Raw genomic sequence first — 21,830 nt, 5'->3', positions numbered from 1 at the left:
GCATCCTAAGGAGAGGTCTGTTTATTTTTATACATTTTCTTTAAACATTGAATTCAGTGACCTCAGTCACCCATGGATCTCTTAAACGTTTAATTATGACAATTATCTTAGAAAGTAAGTCAGCATGACAGCTTTGGAGCATCTGTATAAAAGGCAACTGGCCTGCACATCTTATAGTGCTAGCCGTAGATATGGACAACATGAGTACCTGAAGGACATTCATGGACAATCACTCTTCCCGGCAGGGATTGGACAGTGATAAGAGTATGTGGCCCAATTTAAACAGAGCTTCAAGTAGCTTTACACTCCATACAGAATGCACTCTAAAAATTACTTAAAAAAATAGGTGAGTGGGGATGTTCTGTAATGTCAAGAGGGAATGGTGTGCCCAGAATCCTTTTTTCATGTCTGTATATGCTATTTCTTTGTTTTTAGATTCAGCGGTCAAAGTCCCCAGTTGTTGGTGAAAGCCGGTCTGCAGATTTTCAACGTAAGATATAATTTCCATTTCATTAAGTCATTAAACTGAATGTGATTGTATATTGGTACGTACCAGCTTTTTTAAGCATGGGTTTGAACTTACAAGCTGTTTGCTGAGGGCCTTGTTCCCCCACATATATCCAAAGTGAATGAACAAATTCATTGTCAATCTCAGTTGCTTATGCATCAGTTGGTGGTAGCTTACATTGTGGTATTTAATCGTGATGTATCACCAACCTATACTTTATATTGCATCTAGCTTTACATTGCATTATACACTGTAAGTAGTAGTTATAACACACACACACACACAAATGCCCACACACACACACACACACACACACACACACACACACACACACACACACACACACACACACGGTTGCCCTATTAAGAAACGCCTACACAGTGGAAGAATCATTCCTTCTTTTATTGCAGAAGCAGGTTCAGCATGCATTCCTCCCCCATCTCGGATGCCAAATGCATTTCGGGCTCCTGCCCTTGTTCACTGGCTGACATCTTTGACTGTGCAGGCGTTTCTTAAAAGGGCAAACTTGTTTGTGGTGATATATATATATATATATATATATATATATATATATGTATATATATATTTATTCATTTTTCCCCATATGACCACCAGCTGCTTCTCCCACGGCACGGGTGCTGGAACCTCAGCATTGGTGAAATGCGAACAATTTTTCTGTACGATGCTCCCTTTTTCTGGACCATAAACCAGGCGCACCCCAGAGGGAATTTTTCTTAATTTATTTCTGCAACAGAAAGGCCGACGGTGAGGTTCCAGCACCCGTGCCGCGGGAGAAGCAGCTGGTGGTCATATGGGAAAATTAATGTCTGGCTTATTGTTGCGGAAATAAATTAAGAAAAATTCCCTCTGGTGTGCGCCTCGTTTATGGTCCGGAAAAAAGGGAGCATCGTACAGCAAAAAAAAAAAAAAAAAATATATATATATATATATATATATATATATATATATATATTCATTGAAAAAAGCAAAGGTTAAAGTGACATCATAGTTAGGTGTTTAACTGAGGTAAAAACTAATGTTTAAAAATAAAAGAAACTGAAATTCACAACATATGGTTTACTGAGCTAACTGTAACTTGTGCCCCCGCCATGCACTGCTTATGATCTCGTATACCACATTATTGATGACATGTTAAATTATATAATTGATGACCTCATTGATGACTTCTCAAATTATATAATTGATGACATCACTGATGACATCATCCAGTCATTGAGATAGCTTCATATAGTGTCTGTGCACTTGGAGTAATGCACCATGCCAGTGGTGGTTCATTTATATGAGCGAAGGGGCCACGCCTTTGTCCTTTTTCTGCCCCCTAGTTGTGCTTTGTATTCTACAATTAAGAGTAAAAAATTCTTTCTGCAAGCAACTGCCTCAGGCTCTCTGCTATGCAGACATTGACTCCAGGCAGCGAACGCAACTCGCAAGTCAGGTTTAAGGCAGGCACAAATCATGCACTCTGTGCATGCGCTAGCAATCCTAGATTTGCCGGACTGAGGAGCTAACAGCCTTGAGGCTCATGACATCACCAGCACGGCAAAGCCATTGTGTTCCTTGCTGAAGGACCTACTCCGCCAACAAAGTTAGCCCTGGGCGCTGTCGGCTTCAGATCTGCAGAGGCAATGGCTACACGTCAATCACATGGCTACACGTCAATCACAGTTCAGCAGGCTTCACTGTTAACCCCACCCTACCAAGTCCTGTGACCAATCAAACAAGGTCAGATTAAAGTTAAAAGAAAGAAGCTGCGCCATGCTTCCTCATACCTCCTGTAAAGGAAATATAAACGTAGATATTTCCAGAATAAAGTGATCAAAATGCATGTGCCTGTTTCATCTCTCAGCAGGCCATTAAAGCGATTAGCAGTGTTTAAATATGTTTGTGCCCTCCTGTCAGGTATTAGTTTGTAGTTTGTGGCTGGAATCCCAAAGTGTGCAATAGCTCCGTTCAGTCTTAAGGGTCTGTAAACTGTAGCATTTAGTTTCCTAACAGCAGCCAAATTGACAGCACATGTGAAATCCTTCATTGAAAGGTGCATGTTGGTTATAATTAATATGTCATCAGAAGCCAACGTTTTAAAGCAACTGCTCCAAAGCACATAGGGCCCAATTACGATGTCGTGTGGAAACTATCCACCCGATTCCTTGTCGGATTCGGTTCCAACCGACTCAGATCAGCGGTTTCTCTCAACCGATTACGATGCTTCTGAACACTGTTCGGAAGGACTCTCATTGACTCATGTGGGAGCCTGTGTTCCGACCGACAAAACAGGGTATGTGAGAAAACCTTGCACCCTGTGGCAGGCACCCCATGGTGCCAGCCACAGAGTGCATGGTTTTACAGGCGGTCCCTTGGGGACCCCCACTGCACCCAACCGGAGGCCTCAGGATGAAGAGGCGCCTGCTAGGACCCCCTAAAGTCAGTTTCCGACAGCCTTTTTGTGTCAGACAGACCGAGTCTTAAAGGCTGTCAAAATCTGACATTGTAATCGGTCGGTCAGAAACGCTGTCCATAGAGCTGTACGAATCGCATTCAGATGCTCCGATTCCCCGTCAAAACCGAATCAGAATGATGAACAGTTCCCCTTCCAACCGCGAGCATCGTAATGGGTTGGTCAGAATTGTTACCTACTGAGTCGGGCGGATGGGCTCCGACGCGGTCTAGGAGAATCCGACTGTCGGTCGAAGCCTTTCCACCAGACATTGTAATTGGCCCCATAGTGCGAATTACAGGTGGAAAGTATGAACTCAGTCTTAAACACCTTAGCCTTCCACCTACCTGAGCCTAAACACCTGAATGTCATAATAATACAAAGATTTCTCTACACTGCTTAATAGCACAAAGATTTATCTACACTGCTAAGAAGCACAATTAGCGTAGGAGCAAGCGCTAATTAAACAGTGACTAATAATGCGAAAAACAATAAGTCACAGCAGATGCACTCCGATTTGCTTCTCAGCACTCATTTGCACATGAGGAAGGACTAGTGTACAGCTGTGGCTTCATATGGTGACAAAATGCTGCATCTGCTTGGCTGCAAATGTGACCCTTATTGTATGGGTAATATTGTGCTTGAATTACAGAAAATTCTTTCTGACAGCAGGAATGTGATGCTTGATGCTTATTTGTTCAATTTTAAATTTAGTGCTGGGTGTCAATAGGGGAGATACAGCATGAGGCAGGCTCTAGGGATGCCTGGGCTGCTGACCACTGGAAAATAGAATGCGGTGGATGTGGTGATGGGAGGGTGAGGGCAGTCTGAACTAAACAGCAAGGAGTTGCCTTGGGAGAATTCCATTTCATATCCACCAACGGTATGTAAACAAAACATAGGTTAAAATGCCTTTTTTATTTGGGGTTAGACTACTTACACCTTAAGTGACACCACAGCTAACATCAATCAACATTGTGTGTAGAGCACTGACCTAAACAAGAAAAGTATCAAACAATATGTGCACACATCAGGATGTTATGGTTAGGGTGTGTGCAAACCACTAATGGCCTTACTTGCACATTCATTAAGACATTGCAATGTAGGTAACTGAGCTTCAAAGGTATCTGCTTGAGATGGATGATCTGGAACTCCTGTTATAAACCACAGACCACTTTTTAGTTTGTATTTAAAAAAGAATCAGCACCAGGGCTTAAATAGTATGTTGCTGCAGCCCGGCACTGCCCTCTGCCAGCAACAATAATGACCTATTTTATGACCTCAGACATAGCTTCTATCTCAATGCCAATGGAAAGTACAGTGCTCCCCATATGAGCTTTTGATGAAGCAATGTATAAATATCAGTGTGTGTGATATAATATGCCATATATATTTTATTTCAGTGATGGATTTACCCTGAGTTGTACCTTGTATGGTTTAAGTAGTTTGTCCCATGCCGATTTTCCATTGCATTCAGGTATTTGGAGTCTAACGTATAATTAAATAACAATGTACCAAAATGGAAAGTAAATACAACTGGACAGTTCTTATCAATTTTTGGAAAGGTTTCTAAATGTTGCCACCTTAATTCTAAACCAACTAGCGGGTCACATACCTGCCACTGAATGAATGTACAGGAGGTTGCAGGGGAGGGCTGGCATTGGCCTCTATAGATCAAATTAGCCAATTGGAGGTAAAATGTAAGGCAAGACAGAGGCTCTCTTTGTGTATAAGTGCAGTGGCAGCTAGTAGGGAAGGAGGGTGGGGGAGGGGGTCGATGACAACGGGGGTGTTGGAAATATATATTTTTAAACCGCACTTACCTTTTTTCTGCCAGCCGCATCGCTCCTCCACTTCTCTGCACTTCCTGACTCCAGTCCAGAAGAAGCTGCAGAAGCTCCGAGTGCACACACTCCCCTGAGCCAATCACAATGCTGCAATGCAGCGTTGTGATTGATCTGAGCGCCGTGGATCGGCACTCAGATCAGAAGAAGGAGCCTGTGCATATTCCCTACTAGGCTGTCCATTACAGCCTGGTAGGGAATATGCAAAGTGCACATGACTGCTTGGCCGGCCAAAAGGGCTGGCCGAGCAGTCGTGCGAACTTAGGGCTCGATTACGATGTCAGTCGGAAGGCATTCTGACCAAATCGGAATGGTTTTCGACTGATTCAGATTCGGGGAGTCCGACCGATTACCATGGTTCCAGATACCATTCGGTCGGACTCCCATTGACTTCAATCGGAGCCTGTGTTCTGACCGAATACACAGGCTCGCATTGAAGAAAGGGGTGGTTGTGGAAAATCTTGCACCCTGTTGCAGGCACCCCATGGTGCCTACCACACTGTGCTTGGTCTGAAAGGTGGGTCTCTAGGGTACCCCCACGGGCCCCATTCCTAAGGCTGCGGGTGAAGGGGGGATGCTACAGGCCTCCAAAGTCAGATTCCGACAGCCGATCAGTGTCGGAACAACCAATTCGGAAAGGCTGTCCGAATCCGACATTGTAATCGCTCGGTCGGAAATGCGGTCCATAGACCAGTACGAGTTGGTTTCGGATGACTCGGTTCCTTCAAATGCCATCTGGAACCGAGTCTGAACCGGCTCGGAAAGTCCGAACGCTGTCCGAACATCGTAATCACTTGTTCAGAAAGCTTTTCTAATCGGTCGGAAAGACGGGTTCTGAATTGGATTCGGCAGACCCGAATCCGATTCAGTGCCTTTCCAAATGACATCGTAATCAGCCTCTAAGTGTGCATAGCCCACTTCTCTCCCACACTGAGCCCGCAGCCCTGCCCCACCCTAACCCAGCCACAGAAACCAAAAATAAAACAATAATAACCTTGGTATTATCATTTTATTTTACCCCTTTTCACTGCTCTAAAAGCAGTGAGGCAACTCTCCTCCACCTTAGCGGAGGAGCCGCCACTGTGTAGGTGGCTCTTGGCTCTTCGGGCAACCCTGCTGACCTGGCCTCTTGCGGTAGCATTCATTCGATTAGCGCCGTGAAACCTCCGGTGACCGCGCGCTTGATAAATTCCTACTAACATAACAGGTGAGGTGGTGAGGTTTTTTGAGTTGTCTGTCTGTTGTGTTTGCTGAAGTATTACTGCCTGTGTTGGCATAACGTGTGCATATCACTCACATTTAGCAGTGTTGGTAACTGAGCCATTTGTGAAAAAATATGAAAGGGCTGCATGGAAGTATGCTTATGTTTCAGCTTTATGAAATATATACGAAATGCCTAACATTTGTAAAATTAGTTATGAGAGTTACATGTTTTATAAACACTTTCTAAAACATATAGTTGAGATGAAAGCACTGCCACTCTGGACATAGCCAGCATGGCCAGGAAGCACTGGAAAGCCCTGCCCACTGCAGGAGAGAAGCCAGTTTTGGGGATAAATCAATGGGTGCTTCACTGTGCTTTTATGAGTTAACTCACTGTCTGCTTAGGTGGAAGTTGTTGTCCAGCTCGAACAGGATGCCATGTGTCTGTACAAGTAAGTTTAATATTATTGGTATGGGATGTATGGTATCATATGAGTTATGTACTTCCTCAGCCTACTTGCCAGTTTTGCTTTTTATGATCAAAAATGTGCACATTTTTAAGCCAATGATTTTAATGATGGTGACAAACGAAATTACATCGCACAAACTTTTTTCTGATCATGACATTACAATAAAACCTAGTGAACACTCCCTCTTCACCAGTTAACTCTTTCACTTCTCTAAGCCAAAATTCATTTAGCCCGCCACTCCAAAAATGCATGTGTGCTGGTGTGAAATCGAATAGAGAAACATACTGTTTTCTTTCATCCTCTCTGAAGCTTGAATCAATATCCTAAATTTTGGATGGGAGAGGCTTTTTCAATTGTTTCAGTGAAACTGAGGTCACAGAAATGTATTTTATGAAGATTTAAGAGATCTGCTGCAGTACGTTAAAATAACATCTGAGATTTGGTGTGATATAGATGCATCTTTTGGGAATTTTTAAGAAAAATTCCATGTAGTAGAACCGTTTGTGCCCCCTTGAGACAGTTGTGCTTGCTAAATACACTCACACATGAAAATTCATGATTTAGTCTTATGACACACCGCTTTGAAAGTTCACCATCTGCCACTGCAACATGCTACATCTATGACCACTTTTCTACCGCCAATCACATTACAATGGAATATTCTTTGGCCACTTGCTGCACACATAGCATATTAGTCATTGTTTTTTTTTTTTATATAGTGCAAACTAGACCCGAGAAATCAGGTATCAGAGCGCTTTACATGAGCACCAGTTTCATTACAAAAGGACACATTCATTTTTGTTAGGCACAGGGAGATTCGGGCCATATGTATGAAGCAAATTCGCATTCGCAAATGCCGAATTTCAGCGTTTGCGAATGCGAATTTGCAAAATGGTATGTATAAAGGAAAATCTGGTGCAAAATAAGGAATCGCAAAATTTGCGATTCCTTATTTTGCAACTGCATTTAAGGAATCGCAAATTTTGCGATTCCTTAAATGCAGTGTATGAAGCAAAAACAAACTGCAAATTGTCCCTAAGGAATCGCAAATTACCACCAACTTCAAGTTGGTGGTAATTTGCGAATTCCTTGAAAAATGCCCATTTTTGCATTTTTCAAAGGCCATGTGACGCACATACATGCCCCTAGGGCATGTATGTGCACCACATGTGCACCCATGCTTATTTCAGGGGTGCAACAGGGTGTCCTTTGGACACCCCTGCACCATTGAAATTATTCTCAATTTGCGATTTTCAAATTGCGAATCGCAAAATTGAGAATACCTTCCCATTCATTCCTACGGGCCTCCTGCCCCATAGAAATGAATGGGAAAGTATGTCGAATTTGTACATACACACCAATTTGCGATTCTGAAATAGGGATTTCTTAAAAATCGCTATTTCAGAATCGCAAATGGGTACCTTGATACATATGGCCCTAAGTAATTTGCCCAGAATCAAAGGATGTTGAGCGTCGTTGCCTAGACTCGACACCAGTTCCCCAGCTTCGAGGTCGACCACTCTAGCTGCAAGGCTACATCCTCTCCCCTGGTTGATCTCATTAGTAATCTATTTTTGACAATATTGGTACTTAAATATAATCAATAATTTCATCAATTATGTTGTTTAATATGTCATTAGGGTTGTAATATGTGAGGTCATAAGCAGTGTATGATGGGGGTGCAAGTTGTAGTAATTACCTGCGATGTAAAGTATCATCATGTAAAGTTACTAAAATCGATCTTCAGTGTACATGCCTACAATGTAACAATTGTGATGTACTTACCTGCAATGTAAATGTTGCACACCATTCATTGAACCTCCGTCAATACCCTCTTCTCTCCAGTGACAATTGGGCACTTGGGCATCCTCTAACTGATGCATTATCACATTGTTCCTCTTTCTTGTCATAGCCCTAAACCTGTAGGGTGGAGTCCCATCTGAGGCTGATCTACCTTATGGCACAGCCCTCCTTTTGTTACCTTCTAAAAACGTTTCAAAAGGGACTACTTACCTTCGACTGGGACAGGTTATGACAGTGTCACCCTCCATGATGAAATCCTACTTTTTTTCTGCCTCCCATTAAGAATCGAGCCTTCTGAAGTGCTCCACCTTCTTCCAGCAGAGGTCAGAAACCAAACACCTTTCTAATTTGTATTGTTTCTGTATTTTGATCTTTGGGGACCATGCTGTAGGGCGGGCCTGCTATGTCACCTAAATAAGTGGCCTGAAAGACTATAAGCTTGTGCCAATATCCATTTATTTGCTCCTGGTTTCATTTGACGGCCATATGCCATGCAAAGTCAAGTCTTGCTACTTTAAAGGAGCTGTGCAGATCTTAGTCATAGGTTTGGTGCTACGCGACGCAAGGTCTTTTGCCTTTGCCTTCGCACACTCATCCACGCCTCTAATCAAAATGTAGTTTGCATGGGAAAGTTCATTATCGCAGCTATCTCCATCACTTTGAGTCCTGTATCTCCAAAATGCATCACTGATGCCTATGCGAACATAGTAAATCGGGCCTAGGGCTTGTAGGATTGTGAGTCCTATTGTAAGTATAGAATTAACAGTCTAATAATGAATGTACCATGCTCTAAATGCAAGACTTGGCCGTGACGTGTGGCTAGTTGGCAGCTGTTGATGCCACTGAAGTGAGATCAGTTGCCATAGCTATCACCTTGCCCAGTACCATCAGAGTGGCTTCAAGCCTTTCCTGGTTTTCCATGGACTAGTTCGACGCATGCTGGGACTTTTCTTCCGTTGAACTATGGACCTACAAGTGCTGTCAAGCTCAGTGCTTAAAATGGGAAAGTACCTTCTTGTTTCTGTGAAGTGCTGGTTCTCTCCAATTAAAAGTATTACGTCTGTCTTGTGAAGTGCCGGTACTCTCCCTCTCAAAATAAAAAAGTGACGGTACTCCATACCGGACAGTACGGGCCCTTTTAAAGCACTGGTCAAGCTTATGAATATTCAGCAGGTCTGGCTAAGAGTCAACCCCCTCAAACAGGACCAGCTCACGCCTCGGTAACATTTAAATAAATTCCAGTACATAAGTGACTTACCCCCAGATGCATCAAGCATCCATTTTGCGATTCCTTATTAGCAAAAAATAAGGATTCGCTATTAGGGCTGAGCAAAATGCTATGCATGAAGAAATCGCTAAAAAAATTGCGATTTCTTAATATTCCTCAATTGCGACTCGCAAATTGCGACTCGCAGTTAAGGAATACCTCCCCATTCATTCCTATGGGCCTAGAGGCCCGTAGGAATGAATGGAAAGACATTCTCAATTTGCGGTTAGCAATTAGCGAATCGCAAATTGAGAATGCAATTTCAAGGGTGCAGGGGTGTCCAAAGGACACCCTGTTGCACCCCTGAAATTAATCTGTGCACATATGTTGCGCACACACATGCCCTAAGGGCATGTGTGTGCGCAACATGAAACTTCAAAAAATGCACAAAAGTGCATTTTTCAAAGTTTTTTGCAAATTACCATGAAGTTCAACTTCATGGTAAGTTGATCCCCCTATTAGCGAAATCGCTAATTTTCTTGCTTTGTTGCATTGCATTTAAGGAATCTCAATTTGGGATTCCTTAAATGCAATCGCAATTTAAGGAATCTCAATATACAGCCAGATTCATCAAGCCAAAATCGGCTCGCAAAAAGGGCCAGATTCTGAGAATCTGGCCCTTTGCGAGCGATATTTTTGCATTTGGGATTCATCATCCCAAATACAAAAATCGCAAATCTAGAAATCGCTAAATTGCGAATAATTGCATTTAAGGAATCTCAATTTGAGATTCCTTAAATGCAATTCATGTACCATTTTAAAATTGCGAATTCGCAATCTGGGGGCGCTATTTACCGTGAAGTCTAACTACGTGGTAAATAGCGAAAACTTAGAAAAATGCACTTTAGTCCCTTTTTCTAAGTTGTATGTTACACACGCTCATGTCCTTTGGACATGTGTGTGCGCAACACCAGTGTACATTACCATTTCAGGGGTGCTACAGGGTGGCCTTTGGACACCCTGGCACCCTTGAAATCGCTTCCTTATTTGCGATTCGCTAATTGCTAATCGCAAATAAGGAATGACTCCCCATTCATTGGGAAAGCCATTCCTTATTTGCGATTAGCAATTAGCGAATCGCAAATAAGGAAGCAGTAGAAATCGCAAAAAATATTGCGATTTCTACATGCATCCCGTTTTGCGAGTCTTTAATAGCGATTCCTTAATATTCGCTATTAGGAACTCGCAAAACAGGACTTTGATGAATCTGGGGGTTAGAGATTCCTTAAATTGAGATTTTTGCATTTGAGATGATGCATCCCAAATGCAAAAATACTGGTCGCAAAGGGGCAGATTCTGAGAATCTGCCCCTTTGCGACCAGATTTTCCTTTCATGCATCTGGGCCTTAAATTTCGACATTGTCTGGCATTCTTGTTAATATGGCTCCTGAGTGGACCACAGTGCGCTAAATGTGTTCTGAAGCATGCATTAGACCTCTCATCCCCACAGTAACAACTAAAGGAAAATGTCATGCAATGAATACCTTTAACACACAGTGACCCGCTATCACTATTCTTAAAATGAGGCCGCGGGCTCTTTAACCTCTGTGGTCCCCTTTAACGACGGTTCTCACATTCGTTCGAGCTTTTTAAATGTCCACGCGTTCGTCTTTAAAGTGGTAGCCGTGCCCCCATCTCTCTTTTAATCTTTTCCGCCTTTCTCCCGGCTCCCCTTTGACCTCACTGACAAGCGGCGGTCGCAGGGTAAATGTTTGAAAAAGATTGGTGCTGCGGCTTAATGCGCCTCTATTTCAAGCCCTGTCCTGCCGCAATCCCCATGAGAAATTAGTTCGGTGGTCTCAATCCATCAGTCCTCGTGACACAGTTCGGTGGGGCTGTCAGGCCTCTGACGCGGGGCCGCGCTGGAGTGGCAGGAGCAATACTCGGCGCTCCTGAGAAGTTTTATGAGAAGCCTGTGAGGAAGGTTGCGCAAAATAATCCCTCCGCCATGGCAGGCGTTATCCCCTGGCCTTGCGCCTCGCTTTAATAAACATTTAAGAAGCTATACGGGGAGAAGTGGGAGACAATACGGAATGATGGTGTCTCGGGGGCTTTCTGGCACAGCCACAACAGTTGTCAGTCAATGAACAGCAATTACCTGGCAACCAATAGGGTAGTCAGGATGCCAAGGGCTCAAGCGATGGAAATTCTCCCCTTCACTAAGTAAAATGCAGCAATTAGCAGGGCTAATAGACCCCGGTGCCACTGCACCTGCTGCCCCCATGGTAGCTACACCCCTGATGGCATTAGTCCTAGACCCCACGGCAGGCATGATAACCCTTACAACCAGAGGCGCAACTAGAGTGACATTTTCGGGGAGGAGGGCTAATAAAAATTTCGGGGGTGGGGGTAATTCTTCCAGCAATCGGAAGAGTGAAGATGCAGGGGCTCTAAGAAGGGGTGAAAGAACAACAAAGCCTCTTTAACAAGTAAATGGTCTTTTAAATTCCTGTGAATCACGGGTGCTGCTGTGTGTGCCCGGGACACTGTCTCAGCTGGGCTGGCACACACGACGGAGGAGGGGCTGAAGCCCTTTGAGCCCAATGGGCATTGCACCCCTGCTTGCAACATGTGTCCTTTTTGAAAAAGCGACACTTATATGAGCAGAAAGTAGATGTACCAGAGCTCCCATCTGGCCACAGTCAGACACACTCGGAGAACCCTGTAGAACTGGCTTCTCCAAAAAGTAGCTTGTGAGCTCCAGCAACCTGTGAGTAGCTCTCCTTTGTGCAGCCAGACTACTAAATTGGAGGCTTTTATTTGCTTGAATTAAAATACATACACCAAAATCTAGAGTGTATAGTAGAGTGAGAATGTGTTTGTTTTCAAAACTCATAAGCCGATATTTGGAGAAAAATTTCTGAATTTCCAAAATGTCTTTATTAAAGCTGATATTTGATTGATAAATGGTGTGGCTTTGGGAAGACCTTTTACAAATGTTACTCACTTGGCACCAGAGCCATTGCAGCTACTTCTGGTATTCATTATTCATAGAGTCTTTCCGTAAAGACAAAGCCTTTTATACATTACTGCTGTCAACCCTGCCTGAGGTGATCACTGGTAGTAATCTTACATATAGTGGCCAATAATGTATTTGATCTGATGTTGTCAATATTACAACACTAATAATATTAGTAGCTCTCAATGAGTTTCATTGAACATTAGAAGCTCTTATCACAGACAAGTTTAGAGATCCCTGCTGTAGATAATCCAGGATGTGACTTGTTGAGCTTTTACCATCCCTTCCCCAATCAGACAGGTTTCTAAAAGGAATTATTGGGTACATGCATCAACGTTTCCGTTTGCGATTCCTAAATTGCGAAAATTAAGGAATCACAATTTAGAAATCGCAAACTGCAATGCATGAAAAAATCGCAACTTTTTTTGCGATTCCTTATTTTTCCTTAATTGCGATTCACAATTTGCGAATCGCAATTAAGGAAAAGCTTCCCATTGATTCCTATGGGCCAAAAGGCCCATAGGAATGAATGGGAAGGCATTCACATTTTGCGATTTTCAATTTGCGAATTCGCAAAATGTGAATGCAATTTCAAGGGTGCAGGGGGGGTCCAAAGAACCCCTCCCTGCACCCCTGAAATTTAACTATAAATGCAATTTACACACACACATGCCCCAAGGACATGTGTGTGTGTAAATTAAAACTTTCAAATATGTAACTTGTGCATGTTTGAAACTTTTCGGTAAATTAGCATGAAGTTCAACTTCATGCTAATTTACCCCTTCCAATTTGCAAATTCGCAATTTAAAAATTATCATGTATTGCATTTAAGAAATCTCAAATTGCGATTTCTTAAATGCAAACGCAATTTTAGAAATCGCAACAATGGTTGCGATTCCTAAAATTGCGAAAAGCATGATGCATCCAAAATTTGAAAATTGCATTCACAAACGGCCGAAAATTGCGATTCGCACCGTTTGCGAATGCAATTCTCAATGATGCATGTGGGCCTATGTGCTTTGATTGATTGACTGAGGTATGTTTGTTAAGCGCCGTGATACCACCGATTCCTGGCGCTAAGAATACACCCTGATCAGTAGTATAATTTAAACAAGCCGTGTTTTCAATCTTTCCTGGAGAAGTTTGATTGTGGGGGCCAATGCCCACTCTACAGGAAGAGAGTTCCAGCACTTAGCAGCAAGAAAAGAGAATATTCATCCTTCTGATCTGCTTCTACGGACCTTTTTTTATTCAGAGTTTTATATAGCGCAAACTTGACCTGATGATATCAGGTATCAGAGCGCTTTACATGAGCACCAGTTGCGTTACATAAGAACACATTCATTTTTGTTAGGCAGATTAAGTGATTTGCACCGCATCACAGGATGTTGAGCGTCGTTGCCAAGACTCGAACCCGGTTCCCCAGATTTGAGGTCAACTGCCCGAGACGTTAGGCTACATCCTCTCTCCCACCTTGGGAAGTAGAACATTTTTGTTAGCAGATGACCTGAGTGTGTGAGATGGACAATACACTGAACTTCTCAACTGGGTAGAAGGGGCCAACATTGTTCACGGTTTTGTAGGTGAAGCAACAGAGATTTGAATAATATACCCTTTTGGATGGGGAGCCGATGAAGGCCTTTTGAATGTAGGAAATGAAAACCTGTTGCTGCTATATGGTTGACATGGTTTGTGAACAAAAGTTTGATATTCATGAGTAGACCTAGGTTTCTGGCTGAGTTAAACAGTTTAGGTTATAGCCTAGTCCTCACGTCACCAAGCTGGTGGCCAGACTAAAGGGCCATGGCCGAAGAAGAGAACCTCTGTCTTGTCCCCCTTTAGCTTAAAGCAACAGACCCTCATCCAATCAGCAACTGTTTCCATGCAGCCTTCAAATTTGTTTTGGGTGTCAAGAATGCTGGAGGAGATGGGAATAAAAATGTTGCGTGTCACCTGCGTACAAGTTGACCTCACTATCCAAACTTCTAAAGGGCGAAGATAAGGGATCAAAATAAATGTCAAAAGTGTGAGGCTAAGGGATGACCCTTTCATTGGGGTGACTGAAGAGGAGAATAGAGAAATTTAGACTGCAGAAGGGCGGTCTATGAGAAAAGAATATAGCCATTTTAAAGCCTGCTTATCAACGCCAATGTCCTGAAATCTCGAAATTAGGGTAGGGGGTGAGATGGTGTCAAATGTGCAGAGATATCCATTAGGATCACAGTGGCAGGTACACTCTGGTCCAGAATACGTCTAATATCATCAGAGATCGTTAGAAGAACTGATTACTTGCTAAGCATAGAAAAAAAAAACAGATTGGGAAAAATCTAGGATGTTGTTCTTTTCCAAATAGTAGGATAATTGAAGATTAATTACCTTTTTTCAAAATTGTAGAGGGGTAAGGAAGCTGAAGCAGTTGTCCAATAGTTAACAACCACAGTGGACTCTTTCAGTAATGGGATAACCTGGGCTGTTTTCCAGGAGCTAGGTATGAATGTTTATGTTAGTGAGAGATTCAACACATGTGTTAAGCTATTCTATTCTATTCTGTTCTATTCTTGGCATTTCTGAAGTGCATGGCAATCCACAACGGGCCTCCCAGCCCTGGTTAATATACCAGTATCCATAACAGCAATTAGATAAATAACAAAGTTTTCAGTAGCTTCCTAAAACTCAGTTCGTCTTTGGTCTTACACATCTTAATGGGCAGTGAGTTCCATATTTCAGAAACCAAAGAAGCAAAGGACCGACCACCACTTCTTGACCTATGGGTCTTGGGAATTGCCATATAACCAAGACAGTAGATTGCATGGTCCTATTGGGGATATAGGACCATACCATATGTTGTAGTAGCCGTGGGCCCTTATTATGAAGAGCTCGATGAGCTATACAGAGTGCCTTGAACTGTATAATCTGTTTCGACAGGTAGCTAATGGAGAGAGGCCAGTGCGCTTGACACAGAATTAATGTTTAGGGACACAGGAATAGCCTGAAAATAAAAATACCCCCACTATGAACCAAAGCTCTTATGGCACCAAGCAAACGAAGCAAGTCATCACTACGCTTCCCAGAAGAGCTCTCTTGTTTTCTCTTTCTAAGCATCTATCCATTCATCCTTTCATCCTTCCATCCACCTGCTGATATCCATATTTTAATTCTGTCATTCATTCATTCTTTCATCCCTCATTCAGTCTTTCTCCATTCTGTCTTTCCGCCCATCCATATCCAACCTGTACTTACATCTCCAACGATATCCATCCAATCCATCTTTCCATTTATCCATCCATCCATCCTGTCAATCATTCATCCATCCATTCATCCTCTTTCACTGATCCACCCATTCTTTCTCTCATCCATTCTTATCTCATTCATCCATCTACTCATCTTCCCTTTCGCTCATCCATCTACCCACCCTTTCAGTCACACACCGATCCATCCTTTCACTCACTTATACACCCACCCACCCACCCTTTGACGTTATTTATGAGCCTTGTCTGCTGAGTTGCAGACAGGACAGGCCCATCAAGAACTCCACCCCTGTCATAGCTGCTAAAGCGGAGGGTTCACTACTCCCCTGTATAGGGATCTTTAATAAAAATGTAAGCCGCAGTATTTTGTACAACTTGAAGTCTTCTTACTATGTAGTGATAGCTTCTAAGAAAAAGAGAGTTAACATAGTCCAAAGTTGACATAACTAGTGCTTGTACCACAAGTGTTTGTGAAGGCAGAGGTAACAACTCTGAACTCTGCCTAAGCATTCTCAGTATGCCAAAACATTTGGTTGCTAGCTTTTGCACTTGTACCTCCAAAGTACGTTTGTTATCTGCTGTTTTGGGAGTAGGATGGCTACCTAGGGATTCTGACCAGTGCATCGCAGACCAACGATTTAGATCATTGGCAACCACCAGCAACTCAGTTTTATCCCATTAGAATTCAGGCAGCTAATTGACATCCATTCTGATACATCATTCAAACAAAACCGAGTGGAGTCTGCGTCTGTTTCAAAGGTGAGGGAGGTGACACTCTGAGTGTCGTCCACATTTGACACTACCGAAAGGCCATGTGAATGTACAAGCTTAGCAAACATACAAAATAAATAATGTGGGGCTTAGGGAAGAGCATCTTTAAAGAGTGGGATTCTGAGAAAACATGCTCCTTGTAGGCCTGAAGTCACTGCCATCAAGAAATGATGCAAACCACTTCAGGGCCCGGCTAACAACTCTTGCCTACTCCGATTCCTGTAATAAAGTTGGATGTGATACGGTATCGTACGCTGCGCTAAGTTCCAACAGTGTCACTTCAGCCTACCTACCTACATTAACAGAGCGGTGCGAACGGTGCCACCGCCCTGGGTGCTTAATTCTGAATTCTGGGGTGGGGCGTGGGGGGTGCATGCTTGCAATTTTATTTTGGTTTTAAAAGTACCAGCTGATGCATTCCTTGCCTCCAGCAATTTCCAGGCAACAATAAAAATGTCAAGAGGACTCTTGTGCTTAATGGACCTGCTGTAGAGAGACCGGAGTTTTATCTACTGGAAGTTTTGACTACTCATAAAGTAGCGCAGAGGGTTACAATGCCTGCTCTAAAGAACGTGCATCATGCAGATCATAAAGTGCATATAATGTAAATAGGGCAGTGGGTTACTGCTTTTATCAGAGAGAGCCTTTTGTTACTTGCAGTTTATAAGTTAAAATCCTGATATAGAACAGTGAGCTATTAGCTGTCATCTAAGAACTGCATGCAAACTGCAAGGTAAAGATTAGAGCATTATGATTTTTTCACACAGTCTTTCATTATCCTAGTGTTATAAAAAGTGTTAATTTGGGTAAAAATTGATTCTTATTATTAAAGAGAACCTTTTTTTATCACTGACACATGACCAGAGGTTAGGGTACGCCTTAGCGCGTGTATACCGCCATGGTCATACACACCTTTTTTATGGTCCTGATGAATGCTTAGCAGAACATGCACCACTATATAAGCTGAAACATGTTCATGTCGACCAAACACTACACGTTTACTGTTCTTCCAGCTTCATAACTTGGCTGGGTCAGATCCGCCACTCGTTTTTAATCAGTAACCAGATCACCTAGAAATAAAGGTTTTTACGGGTAGTTTCTGGTTACTTCTCAAATCTGCACTTTACTATTTGCACTTATACACATCATTTTACCTGCTCCGCTGCAACTGCAGGCGTCGTAGCACACCGGAACGACATTCGGTTGTTCCGGTGGGGACCCTATGATGAAGCATGTCACCCCAGGCTGGTGAGTGAGGGTCCTTCAAAAACATTTGTGTGTTTCTCTCTTTCCAGTACGTATTTATTCAGCCACTCTTTTGTTGTTATTAAGTATCAAAGAGAACCTCCAACCATGGTGTTCCACTTTAAATTCTGAGTTTGTGCTTCTCCACACCAAACACTCTTAAAATGGACTGTCTACCAATATGTATAACAAGTCACTTCTACACCTTGTAGTCCTTCTGCTTATGTAACATTTCCTATACATTGATTCACACACACATATGATTGATCATCTCTGTGTAATGTGTGTTTGATGCAAAGTTCTCTGACACCCTACACTGGTGTGAGTGGAGCTATAAAACTAATTAAATGCATCTGAGAGAGCGAGTGGTTAAGGAGACTCGAGGGGCACTGTTAAAGGGTGGTAGTGAGGGAATCCGTGGTGGAGGTGGTCATTAAGGTGGTCATTAAGGGGCGCCAACAAACATTGTCGCACCGGGAGCCACCAAGGCTAAAGCCAACCTTGTACCTTTATGAAAGATTTTTGACAATTCTTCCATGCCAGCTAGAAGTGCTATCTACGTGGCGCATCCTGGGTGAAAGCCTGTTTGAGTAAAGTGAAGCCTATTATGTTTTTCCACAAATGGCGATAGCTGTTGGTTGACAATCTTTTCAAGCACCTTACTTGCCCCAGGCAGCACGGATATAGGTCCGTAGCATTCAGTTAGTGCGGGGTCTAATGATGGCTTCTTTAGTAAAGGTGTGATTACTTCATGTTTTCAAAAAAGTGGCAATATATGGCTCTGGAGTTATAAATTGAACGTGTCCATCTGAAAAGGGTAGATGCCAATTTTTCCTTGAGTGAGTAAGAAGAATAGAGCGGGGTCCAGTGGGGAGCCTACTTAACTACCATCATTAGTTACTAACACATTTTCTTTCCTAATGGAGGGGAAGGCAGTTAAGGTTTTATTGGCTGAGTTACCAGGCAGAGTGAAGCAGAAATCTCAAACTGTTCTGCTTTATTAGTAAAAGTAGCATATATAGCTGTGACTTTATTTAGAACGAACCTGTCCGGTTCATTATAACAAAACTCAGGAGGAGGCGTAATAAGGATGTTAGTAGGATCCATGAGCAAATTGACTACCTTAAATACCTCCTCAGCTGAATTAGATGCACTATAAATTTGTGTGGCATAATAGGTAGTGCGCGCTCCTCTGATACCATAGTGATATTTTTTCACTGCTTTATTAGTTTCATTTACTGCTTGTATCATATGCTTTCCTCAAGCTTCATTTCCATCCCTTTGCACTCTTTCTTAAGTTCCGGTAAATAGGTATTGAACCAGGGGGGATGTCCACACGACTGGTCCCTCTTATGAATTCTGAGCGGTATAAGCCTATCTAACGGGGACTTAATCGAGTCATTAAAAATTGGACTCACCTCTAATATTTCACCCTTTAGCGCAGGTTTAGTGTTTAAGATGGTGTGCTCCCAATTGACAAAGTCCAATTTTGACCAGCAGTTTGCTCAGTAATGAGCTTAACAATAGAAGATGGGCACAGATCAGCCAAGGACTCCGAAGTGAGGGTGTGCGTAATAGACTGAATGTGATCTGGGCTTGGTAGATGAACCAAGATGGGGCCTGAACAGAAGACCAGGGGGCTCATTTATGAGGCCCCTTACGCCATCGGAACGTCACTTTTTGTGACGTTCTGTGGCACAGCTGCCACTTTTTTTGGCGTACTGCTGCCTGATAAATATCAGTCCCATTAACGCAGTGTTCTGTGTTAAAGGGACGTGCAATGGGTGTTGCTGGGGGCGTTCCCAGCAACATCCATGGCCTTTTGACACTGCCCCAGATTTACGAGAAATCGTAAATCTGAGGCTGTGCCAAAAGCTTACGCCTCCCCAGGGGAGGCGTAAGGAAGGCACAACGGGGAGAAATAGTTTTATTTCTCCCTGTTTTTCCTTTTTCTATGTGTGCTGCATTCTGCAGCACACGTAGAAAGAGGAAAAGCCTCTTGTGGTTATTTTTGTACAGAAAGGTTTCCCTTCCTGTACAAAAATAATCATCCTCGCAACGCAGGCACCCTTGCACCATGGTGCAAAGGTGCCTGCGTTGGCGCACGGCAGCCCATTGTGTGCCGGCGCTGGAGAAAAGGACTGGAATGCGCCGTATCTTATAGATACGGCGCATTCCTGCCTTTTTCTTTTGCCGTAGTGAAGCGCAGCAGGAAAGCCTGCTGCGCTTTCCCTACGGCAAAACCTCATAAATGAGACCCCAGGTGCTTAGTGGTATGTCTGGTGGAGTGGGGGAGTTGTGAAAAAGTCAGTTCAATTGGAATAATGCCCGATGAAGGATTGATATATTTCTTCGTGATAGCAATGCTTTTTGTGAAGAATGTTTATGCAGGAATAATAAGATTTGCGTAACTAACAAGGGATTGTTTGGAGACAATTGTGTCTGAGTTTTTATACTCTTGCCTCCAGATGTGTTTTTATGGGTTTTCAGGAACATTTTACCTCTCTTAATTGATTGTTGTACCATGGTGCAGAAGGAAGTTTGCAATGGAATGTGCTAAGTCTAGAAGGAGCTATAGTATAGAGAACTGTGGTTATCCATGCATAGGATTCTGAGGCCTGATGCACCAAAAAGCCAGTTTCATGTTTCCTAATTGCGAATTTTTGTGATTTGCAATTAGAAAATCACAAACACCCATGTACAAATGTGTTTTAGACACAGTGGGTCACAAATAGACGTACCTCATTAATATTCATGAGGTAGGTGTCGCTTTGCAACCCATTGGGAAGGGGCTGCACTTAAAGGGCTGGTGGCATGCTGGGGACAGCAGACCACCATGTCTGTGATTGCTTTTAAAATCTAAAAACATTTTTGTAATGCAGCCTGCTTTCCTGAAAGGAAAACGGGATGCATTTCAAAATTAAAAATGAAAAGCTACATTTTCATTTTTTAAGGGTATTCAGTGGTCGAGGGACCACTGTCTGCTCTTAAACCTGTGGTCGCATCGCCCTCCAGATGACGAGTTTCCTCTTGACTGGCAGGCTGTTTTTGGCAGTTCCATGGTGGTGCCTATGAAAATGGACACCCCAATGGGAACGCCAAAAACAGTTCCTGCACGTCATGGACTGTAAAGCCCATGCCGTGCTGGAACTGGGGTGTATGCACACAGGGGGGGCACTTGTTGTGCCCACTGCATGCATCCCCATGCAACCGCCAGCCTTTGCAATGAGGAAAGACCTCCATGACGGATGTATGACATCACAATGCATGCTTTTACTCCGCATGCCAATACAACGCAATTTTTACAACGCAAGTCGTTACAACGACTTGCGTTGGGGGGCGCTGGATAGTGGAATAGTTTAATTTTCTATTCCAACTCCAGTCCCCGTGGATAGTTGGGAAGGTGTTGGATAGAAAATTAAACTATTCCCTATCCTACAGCGCCCTCCAGCGCAAGTCGTTGTAACGACTTGCATTGTAATAGCTGCGTCGTAATGGTAGTGCGGAGTGAAAGTTGTGTTGTAAAGGATGTTCCCCCTCCATGACACCGCTGGCGGTCCTGAAACTTGTATGCATGGCAGTGCCACAGCGGCACCACCAGCATATTACTGAGGCCCTGACCGTCACGCTACCACCAGGGAACAGCGGTTCCCTGGTGGCTGCGGTGGTGCAATGTCGGTCTGACGGCCCAACTTGTAATGGGGCGGTCGAACCGCCGGTGCAGTGGTGGCTGGACTGCCACTGCTGCACCCTCACAAGGCTGGTGGTCCTCGGAATACCAGACTCGTAATTAGGCCCATAGAGTTTTAAGTAACTTTACTACTTTTGGCTATTTACAAAATCCAAGTGTAAAGTTGCACAAAAGTGTAGATTTACCTGCCACTCACCCCCTTAAAAAAGGAGTGGGCCCAAATGGATGACTGCAAGTTACTACTATCAAAAAAGAAACAGTACTAAGTCCAGTACCGCTCTAGACCAACTACTGATACTGCAACGTCCCTCCGTAGAAAAACATAGAGGTATGAAACCCACTTGGAATAACATTTAATTATTTAAA

At 43.2% G+C, this 21,830-nt stretch overlaps 1 protein-coding gene across 5 annotated transcripts in view; it reads left to right on the top strand.

The window, feature by feature from the left end:
• Positions 1 to 21,830, top strand: part of CARD11 (caspase recruitment domain family member 11) — a 1,114,500-nt gene that overhangs the window by 866,612 nt on the left and 226,058 nt on the right. For all 5 annotated transcript variants that reach the window (XM_078664998.1, XM_078664996.1, XM_078664999.1 and 2 more), the window contains exon 10: positions 436 to 490. In XM_078664998.1, coding sequence (XP_078521124.1) covers positions 436 to 490 — 55 coding nt within the window. The remainder of the gene's footprint in view (positions 1 to 435; positions 491 to 21,830) is intronic.

The sequence above is a fragment of the Lissotriton helveticus genome, chromosome 10 (assembly GCF_964261635.1).
Source record: "Lissotriton helveticus chromosome 10, aLisHel1.1, whole genome shotgun sequence".
In the NCBI taxonomy this organism is placed as follows: domain Eukaryota; kingdom Metazoa; phylum Chordata; class Amphibia; order Caudata; family Salamandridae; genus Lissotriton; species Lissotriton helveticus.
Note: the sequence above shows the minus strand (reverse complement) of the source record. Positions and strands in the feature narration are given on the sequence as shown.